This window comes from Phocoena sinus, chromosome 8, assembly GCF_008692025.1.
Source record: "Phocoena sinus isolate mPhoSin1 chromosome 8, mPhoSin1.pri, whole genome shotgun sequence".
In the NCBI taxonomy this organism is placed as follows: domain Eukaryota; kingdom Metazoa; phylum Chordata; class Mammalia; order Artiodactyla; family Phocoenidae; genus Phocoena; species Phocoena sinus.
Genome location: NC_045770.1, coordinates 9,566,565 through 9,587,499, shown reverse-complemented (window position 1 = coordinate 9,587,499; position 20,935 = coordinate 9,566,565). Strand labels below are relative to the sequence as shown.

The 20,935-nt window shown below is 50.1% G+C and overlaps 1 protein-coding gene across 5 annotated transcripts in view; it reads left to right on the top strand.

Moving 5' to 3' along the window:
- GRAMD1B (GRAM domain containing 1B) overlaps positions 1–20,935 on the top strand; it is a 178,336-nt gene that overhangs the window by 46,146 nt on the left and 111,255 nt on the right. Inside the window, exon 3 of one of the 5 annotated variants that reach the window (XM_032640375.1) lies at positions 18,550–18,593. The exons of the other annotated variants lie outside the window; for them this stretch is intronic. Coding sequence (XP_032496266.1) covers positions 18,550–18,577 — 28 coding nt within the window. The 3' untranslated portion in view covers positions 18,578–18,593. The remainder of the gene's footprint in view (positions 1–18,549; positions 18,594–20,935) is intronic. 5 annotated transcript variants of the gene reach the window in all.

The following is a 20,935-nucleotide window of genomic DNA, read 5'->3' as shown; positions in this document are numbered from 1 at the left end:
TCAAGTATGAAATGGGTAGTATGGACCCTTTTCTGTGGCCCCTCCTAGTTCTGCAAACCATGTGGTCAATTACAGAATGAAGGATCGTTTCATAGAGCAGGCAAAAAAAAAAAGTTTGATTTCCTCTGGTTTGTTTTTGGTTTTGTTTTTTTAAAAAATTTACTTATTGTATTTATTTTATTTTTGGCTGTATTGGGTCTCCATTGCTGCACGGGGGCTTTCTCTAGTTGTGACGTGCCGGCTTCTCATTGTGGTGGTTTCTGTCATTGCGGAGCTCGGGCTCTAGGCGTGCGGGCTTTGGTAGTTGTGGCACGTGGGCTCAGTAGTTGAGGCTCGCGGGCTCTAGAGCACAGGCTCAGTAGTTGTGGTACACGGGCTTAGTTGCTCTGTGGCGTGTGGGATCTTCCTGGACCAGGGATCGAACCTACGTCCCCTGCATTGGCAGGCAGATTCTTAACCGCTGCGCCACCAGGGAAGTCCCAATTTCTTCTGTTTTAAAGATCAAAATTATAACCCTTTAGTACGAGATAACTTTCAACTGGTTAAATAAAACATTGATTTTTCTTTTTTCTTGTACAAGGTTCAGAATGGATATAATATTTAGAGACAAATAGCTACTCTACTGTAGCCTAAAAACAGGCCACAGGACTTCCCTGGTGGCTCAGTGGTTAAGAGTCTGCCTGCCAATGCAGGGTACACGGGTTCGAGCCCTGGTCCGGGAATATCCCACATGCACTGGAGCAACTAAGCCCATGCACCACAACTGCTGAAGCCTGCACGCCCTAGACCCCATGAGCTGCAACTACTGAGCCCATGTGCTGCAACTACTGAAGCCCGTGAGCCAAGAGCCAGTGCTCTGCAACAAGAGAAGCCACTGCAATGAGAAGCCCGTGCACCGCAACAAAGAGTAGCCCCTGCTCACCACAACTAGAGGAAGCCCGGGCGCAGCAACGAAGACCCAATGCAACCAAAAAAAGGAAGAAGAGTCCACATTACAGCAAAGAGGGAAATACCTCAATAAGATATCCAAACTTAAGGGCTTCTAAGAATTGTGCTTTTCCTCATTCACATCAATTTATGTCCTGAAGGAGAAAAAGTCTTTGGGTAGGTGAGTGCAAGAGACGGTCATTTCCTGGGCAGGTGTGCATCAGGGAGAAGGGGCAGTTTGGGGAGAAGAATCAGTTTATTGGGAAACAGGGATTGTCTCAGAGATAGGAATAATCCCCTCAGATTTCTGGTTGAAAGCAAAATAGATCTAACTTCCCCAAAGCGTGTATGTGTGTGCGATGGAATTTGGGACACTAATCCATTTTCATGCGTCGAGGTGAAGTCATGGGTATACTTACAAAACGCTAGTTCCCAGGTTCAGCCCAAACTGGAACTGTTGGTGAGGTGCCCAGGTCTTTATTTATTTAGTACATTCACCCAGTGGCAGGACCTTTCATACAAAGCCAGGAGTGTAGAAAAAGCTATTTTTACTAAGGACCATTTATGTACAGGATGTTAGTTTCAACAGAACGTGGTCTCAGTTGACCAGGAAGCCTTTTCGTGGTAGGAAAATGAGACGTGGAGAGGGCTGGAGTGTAACTGAGGGCCAAGGCAGGGCTCCATGCATTCACGTACTCATTGCTGCATGCGGGTATGTGTGCCACAAACCTTTATTAAATGTCTTCAACATGCTGGAGCCTGCCTGAGTCCAGGCTACAGCATGAATAAGAGGCTTGCCCTCTGCCACTGGGCCCTGCGGTGTGCAGGAAAGAGTGAGAGTCTCAGTCAGCAGACATGGTTTTGTCTGCCTTCTTCCATATTGACTGTGCATTTTTAAAAGCATTTTCCTCAGCTTTACTGGACCTTAGTTTCCTCCTTTGCAAAAGTCTTTTCTTGTAAAGAGTACGTGAGATAACATGTGTAGAATGCCTGGTACTTAGTAGGTGCTTAGTATGGTGGCTGCTGGTACTCTGATGGTTTTTTTTGGCTATCGTGAGTTTTTACTCTCACTCTCTTAGCAGATCTGTGTTCTGTCCTTGAAGAAGCAGAGACAGAAAGAATGTGTAGAATATTGATCATCTGCAAAATATCAGATATTGACTCTGAGGATAAACAGATTAAGGCATGGTATTTGCCCTCGAGAGCCTTCTTGTCTTATGGTGAGACATACCTATAAGTAAGCAAGTATAACGTAGTGTGATAATTGACAGACGGAATTTTGTCTAATAGAGTTTCGTTGTAGTGGAACTAAAGAATTTGTTTACTAATGCACCTAATCTGTGCAGTGAATCTTGCATATATTTTTAAATAAAACCTCTCAACAGCCCTATCAAATAGATGCTATTATAATCTTCATATTAGAGTTTAAGGAAACTGAGGCTCAGTGGAGTTAAGAAATTTGCCCAAGTAATGCAGGTACTCTGCTTGGGGCGAGGATTGGGGAGGAGGGAGGGAGAGGGCAGTGGTATCCAGAAAGACTCCACGGAGAGGGGGAGAGGGGGAGAGGGCTGTGCGTCAGCTGAGAGCTGCAAGGTGAGTAGGAGTCCGTCACATGGACAGCGTTCCCAGGCGAGGGAACAAGATGTACATAAGCATGGAGGCGTGAGAAAGCAAGGCATGTTCAGGAACGGCAAATACTTCAGTACTGCTGCCGAGGATGTCCCAGGAGTGGGGGTAGCTAGCAAGCGGCTGGAAATCATCTTTGTACAGGTAAGCAGATGCCTGATCATGTCACATCCTGCCATGATAGAGTGACCCGTATTTATAGATGGGGGAAGTGAGTGAGGGATTTGGAGGAAGGGGTACCCGAGTCTCTCCCAGATATTCTTGTGCGAAAAATCCTTTTCATCCTAGTATGAGAGATGGATTCAAGGAACAAACACTGGAAGCAGAAAGACAAGGAAGGATACTGTGGCAATTGTCCACCCATTCGTTCCCTCACTGAATAAGGGATTTATTGAGCACATACTGTACGCTAGCTACTCTTCTGGGCATTGGTGGCTACAGCTATAAACAAGATAAACATTGTTTCTCCTTTCACGGTGCTTACTTTCTAGTGAGGGAAGATAGATAATAAACAAGAAAATGTCAAGTAGTAATAAGTGCTGTAGAGAAGATGAGGAAAAGTGAGGTGGTGGACCAAGGCTTTTTGGGACTACTGTGAGTTGGGTGGGAGGGACGGCTTACTGATGTGGTGACATTTAAGGTAAGGCCAGATGGGCACATTTCTGAATTATGGTAGAAGAACAGAAAAGAGGACTTCTCTGTACCTCACTCTCCTCATCTCTAAGATGGGTATAATAATAGGTCCTACCTCATAGGGTTGTTGAGAATATTGAATGTGTATATGTGTGATGATTAGAACAGGAATGGTGCCTGGCGCATGGCTAGTATCATATATGTGCTTGCTATTATTGTTATTAATAATAATGCTGTTGTTACTAAAATACTGGGTAAAGCGGGAAGATTTGAGGAGCGGGGGTGGTAGTGAGTTTCATTTAGATGTGTGGAGTTTGAGCATGGAGTGTGCAGCTGGAGAGATACACTATGTCGTTGGCCACACCTGTTTGAAGCTCAGGAGACAGGACTAAAACTTCTTTAGTTTTGGAAATGAGAATATAGTTGAGGCCAAGAGTCTTAGAACGAGGAGAGTTTAAGCAGAAGATGAGGGAAGGAGGAATTTGCAAAAGGTTGCCCACTGAAGCTAGGAGAACTAGGGGACAGGAATATCGTAGAAGTGAGGAAGAAGAGACAAAGAGGGTAGAGATAGGTAAGAACTAAAAAGGGTCTTCTGCCGTGGTAATTAGGAGGTCGTTGATAACCATAGAGCAGTTTTAGAAGAGAATATATGAGGGGAGGAAGGAGAGTCTGAATGTGGGGAATTTATTCTAGACATTTGCTTGGGAAGAAGAGGAATACAGATGGTACGTAGGGGTGTTTGGGGAGAAAGTTTATTTTAATATAGGGAGACACAGCACATTTTTAACCTCAAGTAGAAACCGGTAGGTCAGGGATGAGAATTTTAAAGAGGACATCATTCATTCATTCACTCAGTGAACACTTATCAGTTATGTACTATGTGTTCTACTCATCAAGTTCCCAGTCTTGTTGAGGAGACAGTGTTAACATAACTGAGTGTATCACAAAGAAAATACAAACTCGGATGTGTGTGTTGAAGGAGGGGAACATGGTGCCATGAGGGAGTGTATCAAATAAGTTGGGCCTGGACTGAAGTGGGGTTGGTATGGGAGCGTGGTGATGATTGATCTAAGGCCAGAAGGATGAGCCTGAGATGGGAGGGAAGCAGTGAGACGAGACAGATGAGATGAGATGAGAGGAGCTTGGTTGGCCACAACAAGGACTTGAGTCTTTATGCTCAGAGCACTGGGAAGTCATTGGAAGTCTTTATATTTTTTAATTTTTAATTTTCATTGGAAGTCTTCAGAAGGGAGCTGACAGGGTCAGATTTGCATTCTGTAAAGATTGCAGCTCGGAGAAAGGATGCAGAGGATCAGCTGGGGCAGTTGGGAGGCTGTTACAATAGTCCAGGCAAAGGACTGGGTAGCTTGGACTTGGGATGCTGGTCGTGGAAAAAAAAAAAAAGTAGATGAATTCAAGATACATGTTGGGGATAAAATGCCCACGACATGGTGATGCACCAGACGAAGGGTGTAAGAGAGAAGGGAGGTCTCCAGAGTTGATCCTGGGATTCCATCTTGCCCTGCTGGGGAGTGCCTCTGCTGAAAGATAAGGAAACGGGTTTGGAGGAGGCAAGAAAAGCTGGACCTAGATCACAGGTGAACGGATTAGCCTTGAATAGGAGAGAATAGTGGATGTGGGTGCAGGTGTGCTCACAGGTGATGTGGTAGGACAGTGAGGAGGTTAAGAGCTGTTTTCTCTGTGTGATAGGGAAAAGGATCATCTCGGAAGATCAAGGAAGGTGAATGGGAGTACTGTGAGGCTGGGGCGTCATTAATTTGGGGATTTCTTTTTTATTTTTTTGCGGTACGCGGGCCTCTCACTGTTGCGGCCTCTCCCGTTGCGGAGCACAGGCTCAGTGGCCATGGCTCACGGGCCCAGCCGCTCCGCGGCATGTGGGATCTTCCAGGACCGGGGCACGAACCCGCGTCCCCTGCATCGGCAGGCGGACTCCCAACCACTGTGCCGCCTGGGGATTTCTTGTATCACCTCTTCTCTGACTAGCTCAAAAGACGTTCACGTCTTACATGTCTTACTGGAACACACCCTCATTTCTCCCAGATAAGGAAGGGAAGGCAAGTTTAAGTTTCATCACGTCTCTTTTCTATGTGTAGTAGCGGGCTGTGGTTAATTATGCCAGACACTTGCCCCATGCTGTGCACTCTTTGGTTTACTTACCCATCTCCCCACTCGCCCATGAAACCCTGGAGAACAGAAACTGTATCTCTTATATGAGGCACGGAGTAAGTGCTCAGCAGCAGATATGTGTGGAATTTATGAATGAACAAACACAGAAACCAGGGCAATGGAATTTGAACCCCCGGAGCTGGAGCAAGGCCAGAAAGCAGGCCCACTCCTTCCAACTCAGGTCTGGCCACCGGAATAGATAGCTTTCCACTAGAAGGAAAATGTTTTTAATTCTGTCCCAGAAATTGTCCCCAAGTTGCATATTTCCAGGGCACTCTAGCCCCGTCTACCTGCCTGGCCGCCAAATTCTCTGTGGCCCCGTGGACACAGAGGTGTGGCTCGGGTCAGCTCCCTCACCAGGAGGAAGGAGCCAGGAGTAGCAAACCCTCTGGGAGCAGAGCCCGTGGCCCTCCCCTCCTTCCAGCAGCTGACATCACATGCAGGTACAGCTCCATCCTCCCTGTCTGAGGACAAAGGAGGAGAGGAGACCGAGTGCCCAGAGCCCGTGGCCAGATGCGAGAGGATGGGGGAGGGCTCTGTGCAGAGCCCGGGTCGCAGGCAGGGGGCATCCCGGGAACACGGAGCCTGAGGCCGGGCCCTCCACCCGCCTGTGTTCTGTGTGAACACTAGGTCAGGGAGAGCTCAGGTGCAGGGGCCAGGTCGACAGCTGAAGGAGCTGCCCGGCCAGCAGCCCCAGAGTGAGCCTCCGGCCCCCCCAGGTCCCTGTGGCCATGTGGCAGGCCCCCCGGTGAGCCCAGCATGGTCCAGAACCTGCGCTCCCCGACGGTCTCTTGCAGCACCGCTGTGAAGCAGGCCTGCCATCACCATGTCTCCTCCCTGAGGAAGAAGCTGTCCTTTCTACGAGCCAAGTAGGTGGCCGGGGGCCCTGGAGATCAGGGCACGAGGACTTGAGCCTTGGCTGGTTTGGGATGACCCGGGGCTGTTCACGGAGGTGGGAGTGCTTTGGGGTGTCTCCCACGTTTGGGGATATTGCAGTTCCTTGCTAGTGACAGGCCCGCAAGAGGGAGAGTGCTCTGTTGCCAGAGGCTGAAGGTGAAGGGGAAGGGGTGGGGCAGTGAATGAGGCTGTGCGCTCCTCAGTGGATGGCATGCTTGACTGGGCCTCGCCGAGTCGTCTCCAAGGAGCTTCCGTGGCTCTCTGGGTTCTTCATACCAGGGGGCACTCTTTTCCTCTCTGATGGTAAATTACTTCAGTTGGTAAAGAACTTGGAGGTCCCAAGAGAAAGGTGCTGAAGAGAATGATGTGTTCTGCCTGGTTTCGGGTTCTCTCTTGTCTTTGTGGGTGTTGATTCCCTTCCAGTGATAGGGGCCTATGGATAAGGGACCTTTGGGGGTGTTGCCTTTGTGTGTTCACACCTCATATCCACTCGTTTGGGACTTTGCTTAAGCAGCTGCCCCGGAGATCTGAGCATAAACCAGGTGTGGGGCTCTCTTCCCTAATGTGGGCCCTGAACCTGGCAGAATCGTGGGGCCGTGTTTCCTTGCCAGACACACTGTGCCTTGGCCTTTGTGACAAGCAGAGGGGAGGAGGTTTTCTGGAGGAGAAGGAGGGTGCAACCTCTAGGATCAGAGTTAAATTCAGAGGCTGGCAGGCATCGGAGAGAGAGGTGCATGTAAACTTATAGGCAGTTTTGTTTCGAAGAGAAGCAGCAGCGAGGAAGAGGACAGATGGGACAGATAGGGTGAGGGGAGGACAGGAAGAAGAAAGGCAGTGAGAGGCTCAGTGGATCTCAAAGGTAGGTAGGGGCTCGAAGGTGGTTGGTGATGATCACAGTTCTCTCACACGCACACACGCCCAGACACAGACGCCCACAGGTGTGCAGCCGTCGTTGACGAGGGTTCTCTCCCCAGGGTGCTGTCAGGCGGAGGTTGAGGGTGGGGAACAGAAACCCAGTCTGCACCCTTAGGAGGTGGCTCCTTGGGCCCCGACTACCCCGCGCTGTGGCCCTGCAGCCGGCCCCCAGCAGGGCATGGCAGCACCAGAGAGTCTCTGACCCTGTGGTGCTGGCGTCAGGGACAGGAATCTGTGCAGCGGTCACGTGGGACTCAGGACCCTGCTTTGAAGGTGAAGGAGTGACCTCAGGTTAAATCCTGGCTCTACCACTTACTGGCTATGGGCTGTGGTGATTTCACAACGTTTTATCCTCTCTGAGCCTGCTTCCTTCTTTGAAAATGGAGATAATTGTACCTACTTTGTGGAGGTTGGGGGGATCAAAATGAGAAAAAAGGGGAAAAACACTTGGCACTGTGTCTGACGCACAGTAAATGGTAGTTTCTGTTAGAGTTACTGTCAGCAAACTGTTGGCTCGGGCCACGCCTGGGAGGTGAGTGGAAGGTAAGTTCTCAGAGAACCATAGTTGGAGATTTGGTTAGAGTGAGTTCAGGAGAGGTGACGTTTGATGACTCCTCAGTCGCCCAGGAAAGCCAGTCACATCAACTCCGGCCCCCACTCCCCCCCAGCTTCCTTTCCATCTTAGCACTAATGGTGTCATAATTGTATTTATTTGTTGACTTGGTTGTTGTCTGTCTCCCCCGCTCGTCCTAAACTCCACGAGAGCAGGGACTGCCTTTGTTTTATTTGCTAGTGTGTACCCAGCACTCAGCACGGAGCCTGACACACGGTAGGTGCTCAGCAAATATCTGTTCCGTGAATACGTGTGTAAGGCTTTGCTAGCTCTAGTGTTCTATGAGCATGGGATTCTGTGACTATGGCCCAGGAGGAGGGCCGCTGTAGCCCTAATGAATGCATCTGTTAACCGTTGTGACAGTTTCATGGTCCTGGAAGTGGTTTGATCCGTGTGCCCCTTTTTCTGATTCACATACACGTGTGCTTAGAGGATGGTGAGGTCTTGTGGCAGACAGCACATAGGCGTTTGGATAGTAGAGGAGAACTTATTTTAGGTCTGGGCTAAGCTCTGACTTTGGGGGGCAGGGTGCTTCTGCCTTCCCCTCCCGCCCGAGTTCCCAGTTTGTAGCTTCCCTCCGGCCGCTTCTGTTGCTGTCAGCAGAACTGTCCGCAGGTGTAACCATCACCTGCTCTGCGTTTCTCCTACTCCAGCATTTCTCCCTTTCTGCCTGAGAAAGCGGGGTTATTAATTATAGCTCAGCAAACCACTCTCTCTCTGCGGATGCCATAGTTGGGATTTAGATTGGGGCAACTGGCAGGATGAACGGTAAATTTCGTTCCCCAGCGTCTCCACTTCCTACTGGGAGAAATAGTATCCTCCTACCAGCCAGGGTGAAGAAGGAATGTGAGTGGGTGACAGCTAGGGGCTCAGGCCCGGACTCCGCCCGCAGGCTTGCTCTGCTCTGCACTGCATTCTTTCCTCCCTCTTACACGAGGGCTGAGATGCAGTCGGAGGCCCAAAACCCTGGGTTCTCTTCTTAACTGGTCACTAAGGAATAATGTAAGCTCAGAGCAGGTATTTACAGAGGCCACTCCTTGCTTTGAAGCAATCGTTGTACCAGAAGTTGATACTCCAGCTTGGTTGCAAATCCCCATCAGTAAACATTTTTTGAGCGGTACCACCAATGTCATGTGTAAACGTATTTACGTAAGTTGTATGCGTGCACTGCTGTATGAAGTATTTTGTATATTATATAATTAAGTAGACATTTTTAAAGGGTGAGCCAAAAAGAAGTATAAATATAAGTTCTCATATTTTCTTCCTGTACTGCATGAGTAAGTGTTCATATCCCCTTGATAATGAGCCTCCAGCTTGGGCGACCAGGGTTCTGAGGCAGTGGTCCTCAGCCTTTGAGCGTGTCAGAATCACTTGCAGAACTCATTCAGCATGCACATTTCTGGGCCCCTCTCTCTGATTCTGAGCCTCTAGGAATTTGCACAGATAACACATACCCCAAGTGATTTCCATGTCGGTGGTGTTTGAGAAACACACTTCGTAGCCTGAAACCTTCTAGCTGGTATCAAGCACCCAATTTAATAGGCCTGGGCCAGGGAGAGCCTAGCTGTCCCAGTCCTGGCTTGTGACATCGGTTTTAGGGAACCTCTGGCAGGACCCTCGGTGCCTTTTTTTTTTTTTTTTTTTTTTGCCATACGCGGGCCTCTCACTGTTGTGGCCTCTCCCATTGCGGAGCACAGGCTCCGGACACACAGGCTCAGCGGCCATGGCTCACGGGCCCAGCCGCTCCGCGGCATGTGGGATCTTCCCGGACCGGGTCATGAACCCGTGTCCCCTGCATTGGCAGGCGGACTCTCAACCACTGCGCCACCAGGGAAGCCCCCTCGGTGCCTTTTTACCCAGTTTGGGATGCTGGTGTCAGTGCATGGCTTCTGTTTTTCCCTTATCCTCTGCGTAGCCCAAGAATCACCCTTGTGCAGTAAGGAGAAAGGTGGGTGGGTTGGGCTGTGTAGTTAATCATTTCATCTTACCTGTCATCACTTTTCAGGTTGCTCAGTGCCTCTTTTCTTTTTATCCTCAGGCAGGGGAGCCACAAGCAGTTAACTGCTTGGGGCTCCCTCCCTCTCTTTGCCAGTCCTCCTTAATCCGAAGGGGCAACTCTTGCATTGAGATGCAGAGAAACGCATTGCAACCCTGGTTCAGAACGGCCCTCCTCCTCCCGGCTGCAGGGAAGGGGCTGAGGGAGTGGAGGCATTCTGAGTACCACCCCGCCTGCCCATACATAAACACAGAAGTGCCCCTTGTCATTCTTTGTGTGAGCGTGGTGGGTGAGTTAGTAAGTAGAATTCGGGGTTGGACTTTAGAAACTCTTAGTTTATTAGTTTGGCTCCATGCCTTAGACTTGCTTTGGGCTCCACAAAGTGGACAGTTTCACCTGCTCACCTCCTTTCCCTCTGGAAGGGAAACAACTATTATCCATGTTTTCTTTTCCTGGCATCTTAAACAACAGGTGGATTCGCTTCCGGCTGAGAGTTGACATCAGTTGTCCTTGTAAGTAGGGTACAGAACAGAGATCTACAGAAGGAGCCCTTAAGAAGGAATTTAAGGGGCCAGACACTCTCTACTCCTTCCTAATGGATGAATTTCTTCTTCACTCTCTATGTCAGGTGGTTTTCTGCCTCTCTATGAATAACTTCCATAATGGGAAATTGACTAAGGAAATTAATTGGGGTCTTTTTCAGTAAAGAAATCTCTAATTATAAGAAACTACTGCAAATCTACAAATGAGAAGAGCAAACGCAAGACAGCACAGAATGTCTGTGTACTTAGTTTGTGGGCACAGTATCAGTTCTGAGGTATTATTTGTTATTACTAAGAATAGCTTCTATTTTGAGAGCTTATTCTGTGCTCGATGCTGTGCTTATTTTATCATATTAGCGACCCAGGAAGGGAAGTTACTTCTCTACCCATTTTCTAGATAAGGCAAAGTCCATTGCCTTTCCTTGTAACGTGGCAGAGCTGAGATTTGACTCCAGAGCTCAAGTTTTTATTTGCAGTGCTTTAGGACTTCCCGGTGAGAAAGGATACATGTGGGGATCCAGTGCGGGACCTTCTGCTTTTCCTTATATCTGATGGGTCTGTCTTTCCCAGCTTGCTAGAATTGAAGCTCCAGATGTGGAGGTGTATGAGCCAGTCTAGTAATGAAGATTATCTCTCGGAAAGCTTCAAAACCAGACAGAACAGGAAACAAACAGGGAGAGGATAGACCCCAGTGATTCTGAATGATGCAGTTAAATGTGCCTGAAGGCCAAATAGGTTTTTTCTTTTTTAATCTTAATTTTGAGTATGTTTCCTATGCCTTGTTCATTTTGAGAAGTGCCTTAGGATTTTATATGTACAAAAGTTCCAGTACACCTCTTTGTTTGACAGTATCTCTTTCTGAAACTTTCTTTCGGTTTCACTGGTATGCCTGAACTGCAGAACAGAGCCATTGTTACTCTTACCTCTGCAGGTACCAGCTGAAGCCCTTGTAGGCATCTGCAGGACCTGCAAAAACTCACCTTCCCTCTGGGCTCGCCAGCACCCCCTGCTGGTGGTGGCTTTGCCAGGAGAGGAGGGAGTGGTCATCTGATCCCTCAGTAATGAGATCGGCTGTGAGTCAGCAGGCAGAGAAGGCTAAGGGAGTGGCCTGGACTCCACTTCTTCAGTTGTGGAAGGCAGGGGTGTCTGCCTGGCAGGACAGCTCCCACCTCGTAGGAAGAGAGGACACGGGGCGGGGGGGGGAAGGGAACTGCCAGTGCAAAGGAAGAATTGCTGGTTGGCGTTGCTGTGCAGACAGGTTTGTATGTTCTTCTTAGACCCTCTGCTCAGGTTCCTCGGGGACCCATGAGTTCTTCCTTGGACATTTAAGTAGCATGTTCCTTGGTCATTCTTTTCTTTCCCACCCCACGAGCTTCCATAGCTTCGTGGTCTGTTTGTTTTCTGGATGTAAGCGCTGCAGTGGCAGCTCCAAGGATACATTGGAGCCAGTGACCTTCAGAAGACAAGCTGAGGACAGTCTGGAGAGGGTGGTAGGCTCTGGAAGCATTCCCCTCCACGTTTGCCCTCGTGTGCTGCCGGCTCGCATCTCCTCCCCAGCCTCTGGCCCAGGAATTGGCGCACATCTGTATCTGCATCTTTCAGCTTTGTTCCCAGTCCTCTGGGAGAAACCTGGGATGCAGAGGAGGACACTTGGAGACTTCCCCTCAGCTTCCCCCTTACCTCTCCCACGCGCCTGGTCTGGCAGCTGCAGAGAACAATGGGGGAGTGAAACACCCCTCAACAGCGCCCCTGCAGCTCCCAGCCCCGCCCCCCCAAGGCTGCTGCTGCTCACTGGACTGCCCAGGGGTCTGTGACCTCTGTCTGTCACCTTATCTTGTTTTTTGCTCAGTTTCAACAGTAGTCACTAGTGGGTCCCGAGTCCAGCGTCCAGTGATGTCCCAGTGGCATTCAGACGGTCCCCGCCTCTCCCGCACCGGCTCTTCCACCAGCGCCCACCTCCATCTGCAGTAGAGTCTTTGGTTGTACAATGGAAACGTGTGTGGCTCCCGTTTACCATGTACCGTAAAAAGGCCAGGCAGTGTGATTGGCTCTCTCCGCGCTCCGCTCCCTGCTGACCCCCCGCTCAGTGAATCCTGTGGCTTCTCATCTGTCCTCACCCTGACCCCCTCTGCCGCCCCGGCTGTAGGTCTTCTGTGGAAATTGCTGCAGACACAGGAGCAATCTCCAGGGCAGGGAGTGGGAGGATTATCCACCTGAGGCATTTATGAGCCTTTCCATTTTTGAAGCACTTGCACAAATCTGTCATGTGGAAGTCTAGTTCAGGGACCAGCTGCTGGCTGGAGGTGGTGTGACTGGGGAAGGTGGGGGGAGGGAGGGGGGGTGGTCAGGGCAGGAGTTGTGTAACCAGACCAGTGCCAGCTTTGCATTGGCGCCAAGTGCAGATGGCTCGGAGGTTTGGGGGAACTCGGAGAGTTCCCATTGTTCCCAGCCCCCCGAGTACCCTTCAGATAGTAATCATAAAGGCGACATTATTTTAGTTAACATTTGTTGAATGTGCCTATTATGTGTCAGTCACTGTGCTCTTGTTTAAATTTCCCCATTTTCCTATCTAGTAGTATAACTATTGCCTCCATTTTATAGACAAGAAAACTGAGGCTTAGAGAGGTGTCGTAACTTGCATGAGAGCGCACAGCTGCTAAATGATGGGCTGGAATTGGAACCCAGGTAATTTGACTCTGGGTTTTAAGCACTGTGCAACACTGCCCTGTCCAGTTCTAGAGGATGATGTCCAGGCGCTATCACTGATATTCCTGTTGCTTGCGAGGTCCCAGGAAGTGCTAGCGGCTGAGGGAGGTGGGTTTCCCGAGAAGCTACAGTGTGAACCGAGGCAGAGACCTCCAAGTCTGGCCTGAGCTGTGGGCTTCCCTAGGGGCGCCAATGGGGGAGGCGGGCGGCCTGACACTGTCCCTTCCGGCCAGCAGAGGGTGCATTCCCGGAGGTGACTGGCCCCTGGCTGTTTCCTTTCCTCCTAGAACCTGAATCTCCTTCCCTCCTTGCCCTGACTGGTCAGAAGCTCCTCCACCCCAGCCCTCCCACACCTGACATCACCAGAGAGCAGTTCAGCTGTGTGAGACCAAGTCAGCCTTGAACCTTGCAGGGTTAGCTGCCGTCTCCCTAGTTTCCCTTGTGTGTGGCTGTTTCTCTCCAGCCACAGCTCCTCTCAGATGCTTCGGTCAAACGCCGTCATGGAAATTTCCACTTTGAGTTTGTAGTTGCCTGGTCTCCTTTCTCCTCCCACTTCCAACTCGATCAGTTTCCTGATTTTCTTTGTGCATCTTTCTTTCCCTTCTTATTTTCATTTGGACTCTTTCCTTGTTCTTTGATGGCTTTTCCCCCCAAAACTCCCCTACATGCCCCCACAGTGTCCACTACCCTTCAGCATTACCTGGAAGTGTCTCCCCTTGGTCTTTCCCTGATTTCTTTTCTGCCTTTTCCTTGTTATAATGACGCTCTCACCCCGCTGGTTCTAACGCCTTTATTCACCTGAAAAAAGCAAGTGGGTTTGTTTTCTGTCCAGTCTACCTCTACCGTCATCAACAGGGTCTTAAAATTTCATGCTCTGCGGGGGAGAGGTCACATGGATGACGGAAGACAGGAGGTGAACCACTGAATTAAAAAAAAAAAAAAAAGCTCAATGTTTAAGTAGTATTTACTGTGTGCCAGACACAATTCTAAGCCCTTTCCGTATGTTATCGCATTTAATTCTCATAGGTGCCGATGAGCTGAGGAATAGCATCCCCTGTCTTACAGATGAGGAAATGGGGGCACAGAGAGGCCAAGTAACATGCCCAAGGTTACACAGGCGGTGGGTAGTTGAGTCAGAATTCAGACCTAAGCAGGATGACTTGAGAGGCAGGCTCTCCATCAGGATCAACTGCCTCTGAAGGGTTGATGGTCAACAAGCACGAGAGAGGAGACGGCACCTTCCAACCCCTCAAACTCGCACAGTCACACGGCAGGATCATGGTAACTCACACACTCTGCCCCTGTTCACTTTCACCCTGCCTCCCTCTTTCTTTTTCTGTCTCTTCTCTCAAAAGAAACTGCCGTTTTCTGTGTTTGGGGAGAGAAGACATCAAGTGACCTCTCAAGGTCTGTCGTGCTGGGAGACTCTCCCTGCTTCATCTCTGTCTTTTCAGTTTACAGGCATCAGTCAGACTCTAGAGACAAGGGATTTCACCTTTTTGGCAAAAAGACACCCGATCTGTGTTGGTGGTCTCAGGACGGGCAGAGTGATCGGGCTGCACATTTTATAAGCAGTGCAGATGAGGCCATCCCACTGCCCCTCACTCGAAGAGCCGCACACGCCACAGCATAGCAGGCAAGGCTGATCCCACCAGGCTTTGAAACAGCCTTGCCCGCTTTCCTGGCAGCGCTTCCCACCCACAGCTGCCAGAGGAAGGGCTTCCTAAAGGTGCAGCGTCAGCCTCTGAGCGCTCCTCCGGGAACTGGGTGCCCGGACTCCCCACCACAGCTTGAGTGGCCCCAGCCCATAGTCACTCTAGCCTCTTTTCAAGCATCTGGGTTGTTTTTTTCCCCCCACTTTCTTAACTTTATACCTAAGTACAGTGATTAAGGAGTTAGAATGTAATACGTAGGGTAAAGTAATTAGTACGAATAATTGCCCTGGAGAGAAAATGGTATGATGACGTTATAAAGGGGCTCCCCCCACCCCCCCACCCTTTCTCTGCCTGCCTGCCTGTCTGTCTGTCTGTCTTTTCACTAAATGTTAGGCAAAATGGAAGGAGATTATAGCAGCTGTAGAAGAGAGAGCTTCTGGTCTCTAGTTCAGAAGGCAAATGCATGGAATAGAGGAGTGATTTATCCTATGAGGAATCATCTAGATCAGTTTCTTGCTGGGAAGCAGCAGAGGTGCAGATTTGATGGCTACTTAGATACCCTTTATTAGCTTTTCTTTCCTTTTTCCCTTCAGTGTCGTTCTCTTTTCCGTCTTTCTTCCTGGAGTTGTCTTTGGACTCTGGGACATAGTCCTCTTCTTCTCATTAAAGCCTAGCACTGTCCCCCACCTCCCACCCTGCCCCATCTTCTAGGCTGTCTGTTCTATGGCTAATAGCACTCTCTGTGCTGCTTTGCGTTCAGGACATATGAATTGCTTTGTAAAATAGACATGGATGCTTCTAGCGGAGCAGGTCTTCTCAATGCCGTCCTCCGCATTCACCATCCAGGGCTGTGTGACAGCTGGATGACTTTAAGAACTGAGTATGTGAATGTGTGTGGTTATTTGGGAGACTGGGTGGAGTCCCGTTAACGTGGGTCTGATTTCTGTGTGAATCTGATGAAACAGAACATCCTCATTCGTGGGTACTAGCCTTCTGCTCTCCATCTGTTTGTACATTTGACTGTCAGCCCAGGAACAGAGAGGACTGAAGGCCACAGCGATAGCCAGAAGGCACATTCCAGGCCTCTGAGCAGAGCTGACAAGTGCGGGTCTGGCACGGCCCTACACCTTTGTTATTGTTGTGGGCGTATGGTGGAATATGGCCACTGCGGTACTAGCAAAGCCTCTTACCCACTTCAGGTTGACTGTATCTGTGACCACTGTTTAGGGCTTATAGAAACCAGGCAATAAGTTAATGAAAAACAATCCATGGGCCTAAATGATTTCCTGTTACTCTCATCCTCGTCCTTTTTCATCTAGGTATATGGAACTTGGCAGCCCTTGGCTGATAGAGTTAAGATGGGAAAGGGAAGGCAGAAGTGATACCTTCGGTGTTTATGATGGCTGGAAAATAATGTACCTCCAGGAACCAGGATACACATCTTTTTTTCCTCCTTAATTTCAATCCTGATGGTTGACCAATTTGGTCAGGTGTCTTGGTCCACTTTCCTGCTTAAGTAAAGCAATCATGAATGAATCTTTGGTGATTCTTTTTAAAAGCAGTTTCCATCAGACACGGGAGATTTGCTAAATGTATACAGTAACCTCTAGGCAGGCCTAAGATTTTTTTTTTTCCTAGTGTTTGATAGTGTATTTTCTAATTTGCCATCTTCCACAAAAAGGGGGTGCCAAAGGGAAATTGTAAATTCATTGAGGTTTTATGTTCTTTTAGTCTATAGTCATGGGGAGCTGGAGTTGGGGGCAGGTTGAGGGATGGGAAATTTGATAGTATGACATTTAGTTGAAGGGGATTTGGAGTCAGTGAACATGGGTTTGAGTCCCAGCTCTGCTGTGCTGGCTATGTGACCTTTGGGCAAGTCCCTTCAAGTCTCTGAATCTCAGTTTCATTATCTGTGAAATGGGGGAGACAATACTTACCTCAGTGGATGCCTGTGAGTATCAAATGAGGTAATGGATTTGAAAACATGTAAATCATGCAGCCCTGTACCGATGGGAGTTGCTAATATTATTGTTCCTGCCAGACCCTAGGACGCTGGTAAAATAAACTGGTAGAATTGTTGATGTCGTCATTCTTTTGGAAAACTCTTTCCTTGGTGTGTTGGTTACCTGACTGCATGGATTCGTGGTGATGAAGTCAGGCTTGAACAGAAGCAGGTAATAGAAAGAATGAGGGCCAGTGCAGGTGGTAGTGGATGAGACCTCATGGTCACTGCCGTCTTTTTTCATTCCCTTATATTTGAATCTCTCCCTTTAACCCTTGCTTTGCTGGGTTTTCTGTGCACTGGGAGCTGTGGGGATCAGAAGGTAAGGGGGAAATGAGGGCATCATTTCTCTCAGGAGCTCACCATCTCTGAGGGAAAATCTCTGTGGAATTGGGGAACAAGTGCTGGGAGACCTTTCTTTGACCCTTTTGCTTTTTGCTGGGCCTTGGTTTCCTTCTCTGTAAAAAAGGAGCCGAAGCTTTAAGGTCTCATCCACCTGCAACCTTTTGTGGGTCTGAAATCATGGGCTTGAAGGAATGCATGTCCTTAACAGCAAGCGCAGGTCAGCACGTTAGGAGAGCTGACAGGGAGAACTGATGGAAGGAGGTACTTAGGGATGCCCGAGGATATCGACCTGCTTGTCCATAGGTGGTTCTCAGTGACTGGGAGAAATATTTGAAGATTCGAATGTGTCTGATTGAACTCTTTGACGGGAAGACCGGTGCTCCACCAGAGCACACAACCTGGTCTCCTTGCTGGTTTCAAGGAGGGGAGTGGCTCTTCTGCGTTCTTGCTGGTGCTGGCACCGGCAGACTCACGGAGGAATGGATGTATGTGCTGTGCTTTAAGTAGAGGTTCTGCACTTCCCTAGAAATGTGAGCAGACTGTTCCCGCCTTCTTCTAGGGCCCGACATACTCTGACCCCTCTCCCTGGCCGCCCCCGACTGCCACAGCCTATCCCAGGCCGCCCGAGTTAAATGGGCCACAGAGGAAGCGGTAGTCACTGCCGCAGAGCGGCCTGTCCCCGCTGGGCAGGAAACCTAGAGTGATGAATGGGGCCGGATGAAGTCATCCTGGTCCTCCAATCAGGCTGCTCCGAGAGAGCCAGGGGCCTCTGCAGATCCAGCCGGGCTGCCGGCTGCTCTCATGTACCTTTAGACAGAGGCTGTGAGTCTCTGGGAGTGGAGTGGGGGGGTGTGAACTGCCCGCTCTGGCTCCTGTGTAGGCCTCAGTCAGTCTGAATGTTATTGCAAGGTGAGTGGCTTCACCGGGCGCATTCCTCTCCCTCTTCGTCCTCGGCCTTGCCTGGCGGGCTCTGGCTTTGTGGCTCCGGCACCTCCTTGCACAGCGCCTTCTGCTTCCATCTGAGTGCCTGTACCTTCTTCTTGAGGTTCTCACACCCGCCTCCGCACCGACCCCTAGCCTCCTCCCCTCCCGCCCCCACCCCCAGCACTTGCTCAGCACCCGCCAGCCGGCCTCTTCCCACAAGCTCCCCTCTCTCTGACCCGTGGGTACCAGTCTGACCCGGTGATGGGAGGGCAGGGCCTCCACCTCTGTGCGCTCTCCCCCAGCAGGGGGAGCCCTGGCGAGACCCGCACTTGCCTCCTGGGAAGAAGTACCAGGCAAGGGGAGATGCCCCCTGACTCAGCCTGATGAGAACACAAGCAGGCCCCTGACTTGCTGGGGACCCCGAGGCCCTTTGCTCTCCCCCCCAGCAGAGGAGGTCCTGGGGCCAAAGCTTAGAAATAGGTCTCTCATTTCCCCCGATCTTCCAGAGGGGTGGTTGGTTCTTTCCGGGTGGACCTTTGTGACTCTGCCTTTTCTCTCCGGATGGTACCGCTGCTCCTTAGGCCAAGCCGAGATCATGGAGCCGGCTGATATGGCGACAGCAAAGGTAGGATGGAAATGCTGCCGGCCTCACTGTGCGTAAGTGGCTTCGCTTGGCAAGTTCTGCCTTTGGTTCACTTTTCTCTCCCCTCCTCTCCCTCAGCCCACCAGTCCGGAGCATCCAGGGGCTGTGTCAGAGTGGAGGGAAATGGTGCGAGAATGAGGACCTCAGGGGAGGGGAGGAAGGCCGGGCCCTCCTAGGCACACTCCTCACCTCTGTGTGCCTGGAAGCCTGGTAGGCGGGGGCGGTGACCTGTAGCTTTGTCTGGGCTGACCCGTGTGTCTGTCTTTCTCGATAGCTTTGCCTTGGTTTTCCTTTATCTTTACCGTGTCTCTTTTCAGCCGCCCCCTCCCTTATCCTCTCTGTCTTCTTCCTCTGCCTCTTCCCCACGCTGCAGTGCTCTCTTAACCCATCTGTGCCATCTCCACACTTTCACCCTCTGTTTGCTCCTTTTCCCTCTGCCTGCTGTGTAAGGAATGGGTGGGGTCAGTGTGGGCTGGACAGTCTTGAGAGCAGAGACTGCCTCTCATCCTGCAGCAGATGGTGGCCTTGGGATTGGTGAGGTGGCCTTGGGATTTGGCTCTGAGTGGCAGATGCGGCAGCTGTCCCCTCCCACCGCTCATCTGAAGCCCCAATGGAAGTGCGGGTCTGGGCACCTCTAGGGAACGGTGCCCGGGTGCTGTGTAGCACGCACCCTGTATGCACGCTAGAGGGCGTCCCTGAGATAGGTTTCTGATGTCTCCTGACTCCTGCTTGCAAGTTGAAATTTGTTTTTCTGTGCATTCTTCCAAACAAGGAGCTAGAGCCATTGAGAGTCGATGGGGGAGCCAAGGAGGCTGAGTTTGTAAGCCGCAGTCCCTGTGTACAGGGAGAGAGACCTGTGGTCCTTCCACAATATCTCAGTGCTGGGTTTGGGGGGCCTTCCTCTCTGGCCAGATGGCAGGGTCTCCTTTCTCTCCAGGATGGAAGACTGGACGAGGCTCAGACTTCTGGAGCCGGTTGAGTACCCCATGTGTGTATGAAAGAGAGAATGAGGTAGGAGGTCCAAACAGCAACCGTGCTGTGGGCAATAATGTGTTAAACTGGTTAGGACACGTCTATGGGAATCGCAGAACTGGATTCTCAGCCCCTTTCTCCCACTCCCACATGCTGTGTGATCTGATCCAAGTTACTTAACCTCTCTGGGCTTTCATTGCCTAGTCTGTATAGTGGTGAGAATTACATGCATGTGTTGTTTTAACCAGCTTAGGTCTGTCGAATACTTCCTTTTCCTTGCAGAAAGGAGCTAGGGAGAGCAAAACTAAATGAGAACAGGCCTCCCTGGATTCCTGGACCACATCACTCTTCAGTCCCCCCACCCTTCCTCTCTCTTTACCTCCTTCCACAAACATTTGAGTAGCCACATTGAGCATGGCTGGTCAAGGTGCTGTACCCCCCTTGGCCGTGTGCAGTGGCAGCCATGGGAGCAAGGCATCTGCAGCTGTGTTTGGATCCAAAACAGTTTGCTCCAAGCAGTTTGCTGTCTGGCTGTAACGCATCTTCTCTCCATGATGTCAAGTGTCATCTCTTGCCAGGCTTACAAACCTGCTAGTCCACTAGCTCTTAAAGTTGTAAGTGGTTTGGGATCAAGCAGCTGGCCCTCCAGGGGTGGTGGTGGTGAGCGCTCTGGGAAAGGTGTGCTTTGGGGGCATCAGGGAGTTACTCTGCAGTTAGTTTGGAGATGTGCGTTTATGTTTCCATTTGCACATGGAGGTAGAAACCGAGTCAGCTTCATTTTTCTCAGGCTCTTGCCATCCCTTCGCCCAGATTGCAGATTATCTAATCGGGCAAAGAATCAGACCTTGGAGCTGGACTATTCCTGAGGCCAGCATTTGCGATCAGGACCTTGACCACAGGAGTGAATCTGATGGGTCACAGAAACAGACGACGTTTAACACTGGCACTGGGATTCGTTTTCTTTAACCTTCTCTAGCCCAAACTTTTTGGAGGGAGTTTAGTTCAGGTGTTTTCAGTCTGGGCCTGTGAACCATTAAGGTCCTGGGATGGACTTTAGGAGAGGGTCCATGAGCCTCTACCACTTGTAGGCAGAATTTTGTATCTCTGTATTTTTCTGGGAAGAGTATCCATGGCTCTCATCAGATCTCCAGAGGGCTTATGACTCCAAAAAGTTTAAGACTCTTTAACTGATCAAGATGCTCCCATAAAGAGCCTGTTTGCATTTTGCAACCCAGGTACAAAGAAAACCTATACATTGAGGTTGACACAGTGACATTGGAGAATGCCATGCATGAGCACGAACCGTGGAGTAAAAATTCATAATGTGACTCACTGGTAACAGATTTAAGATG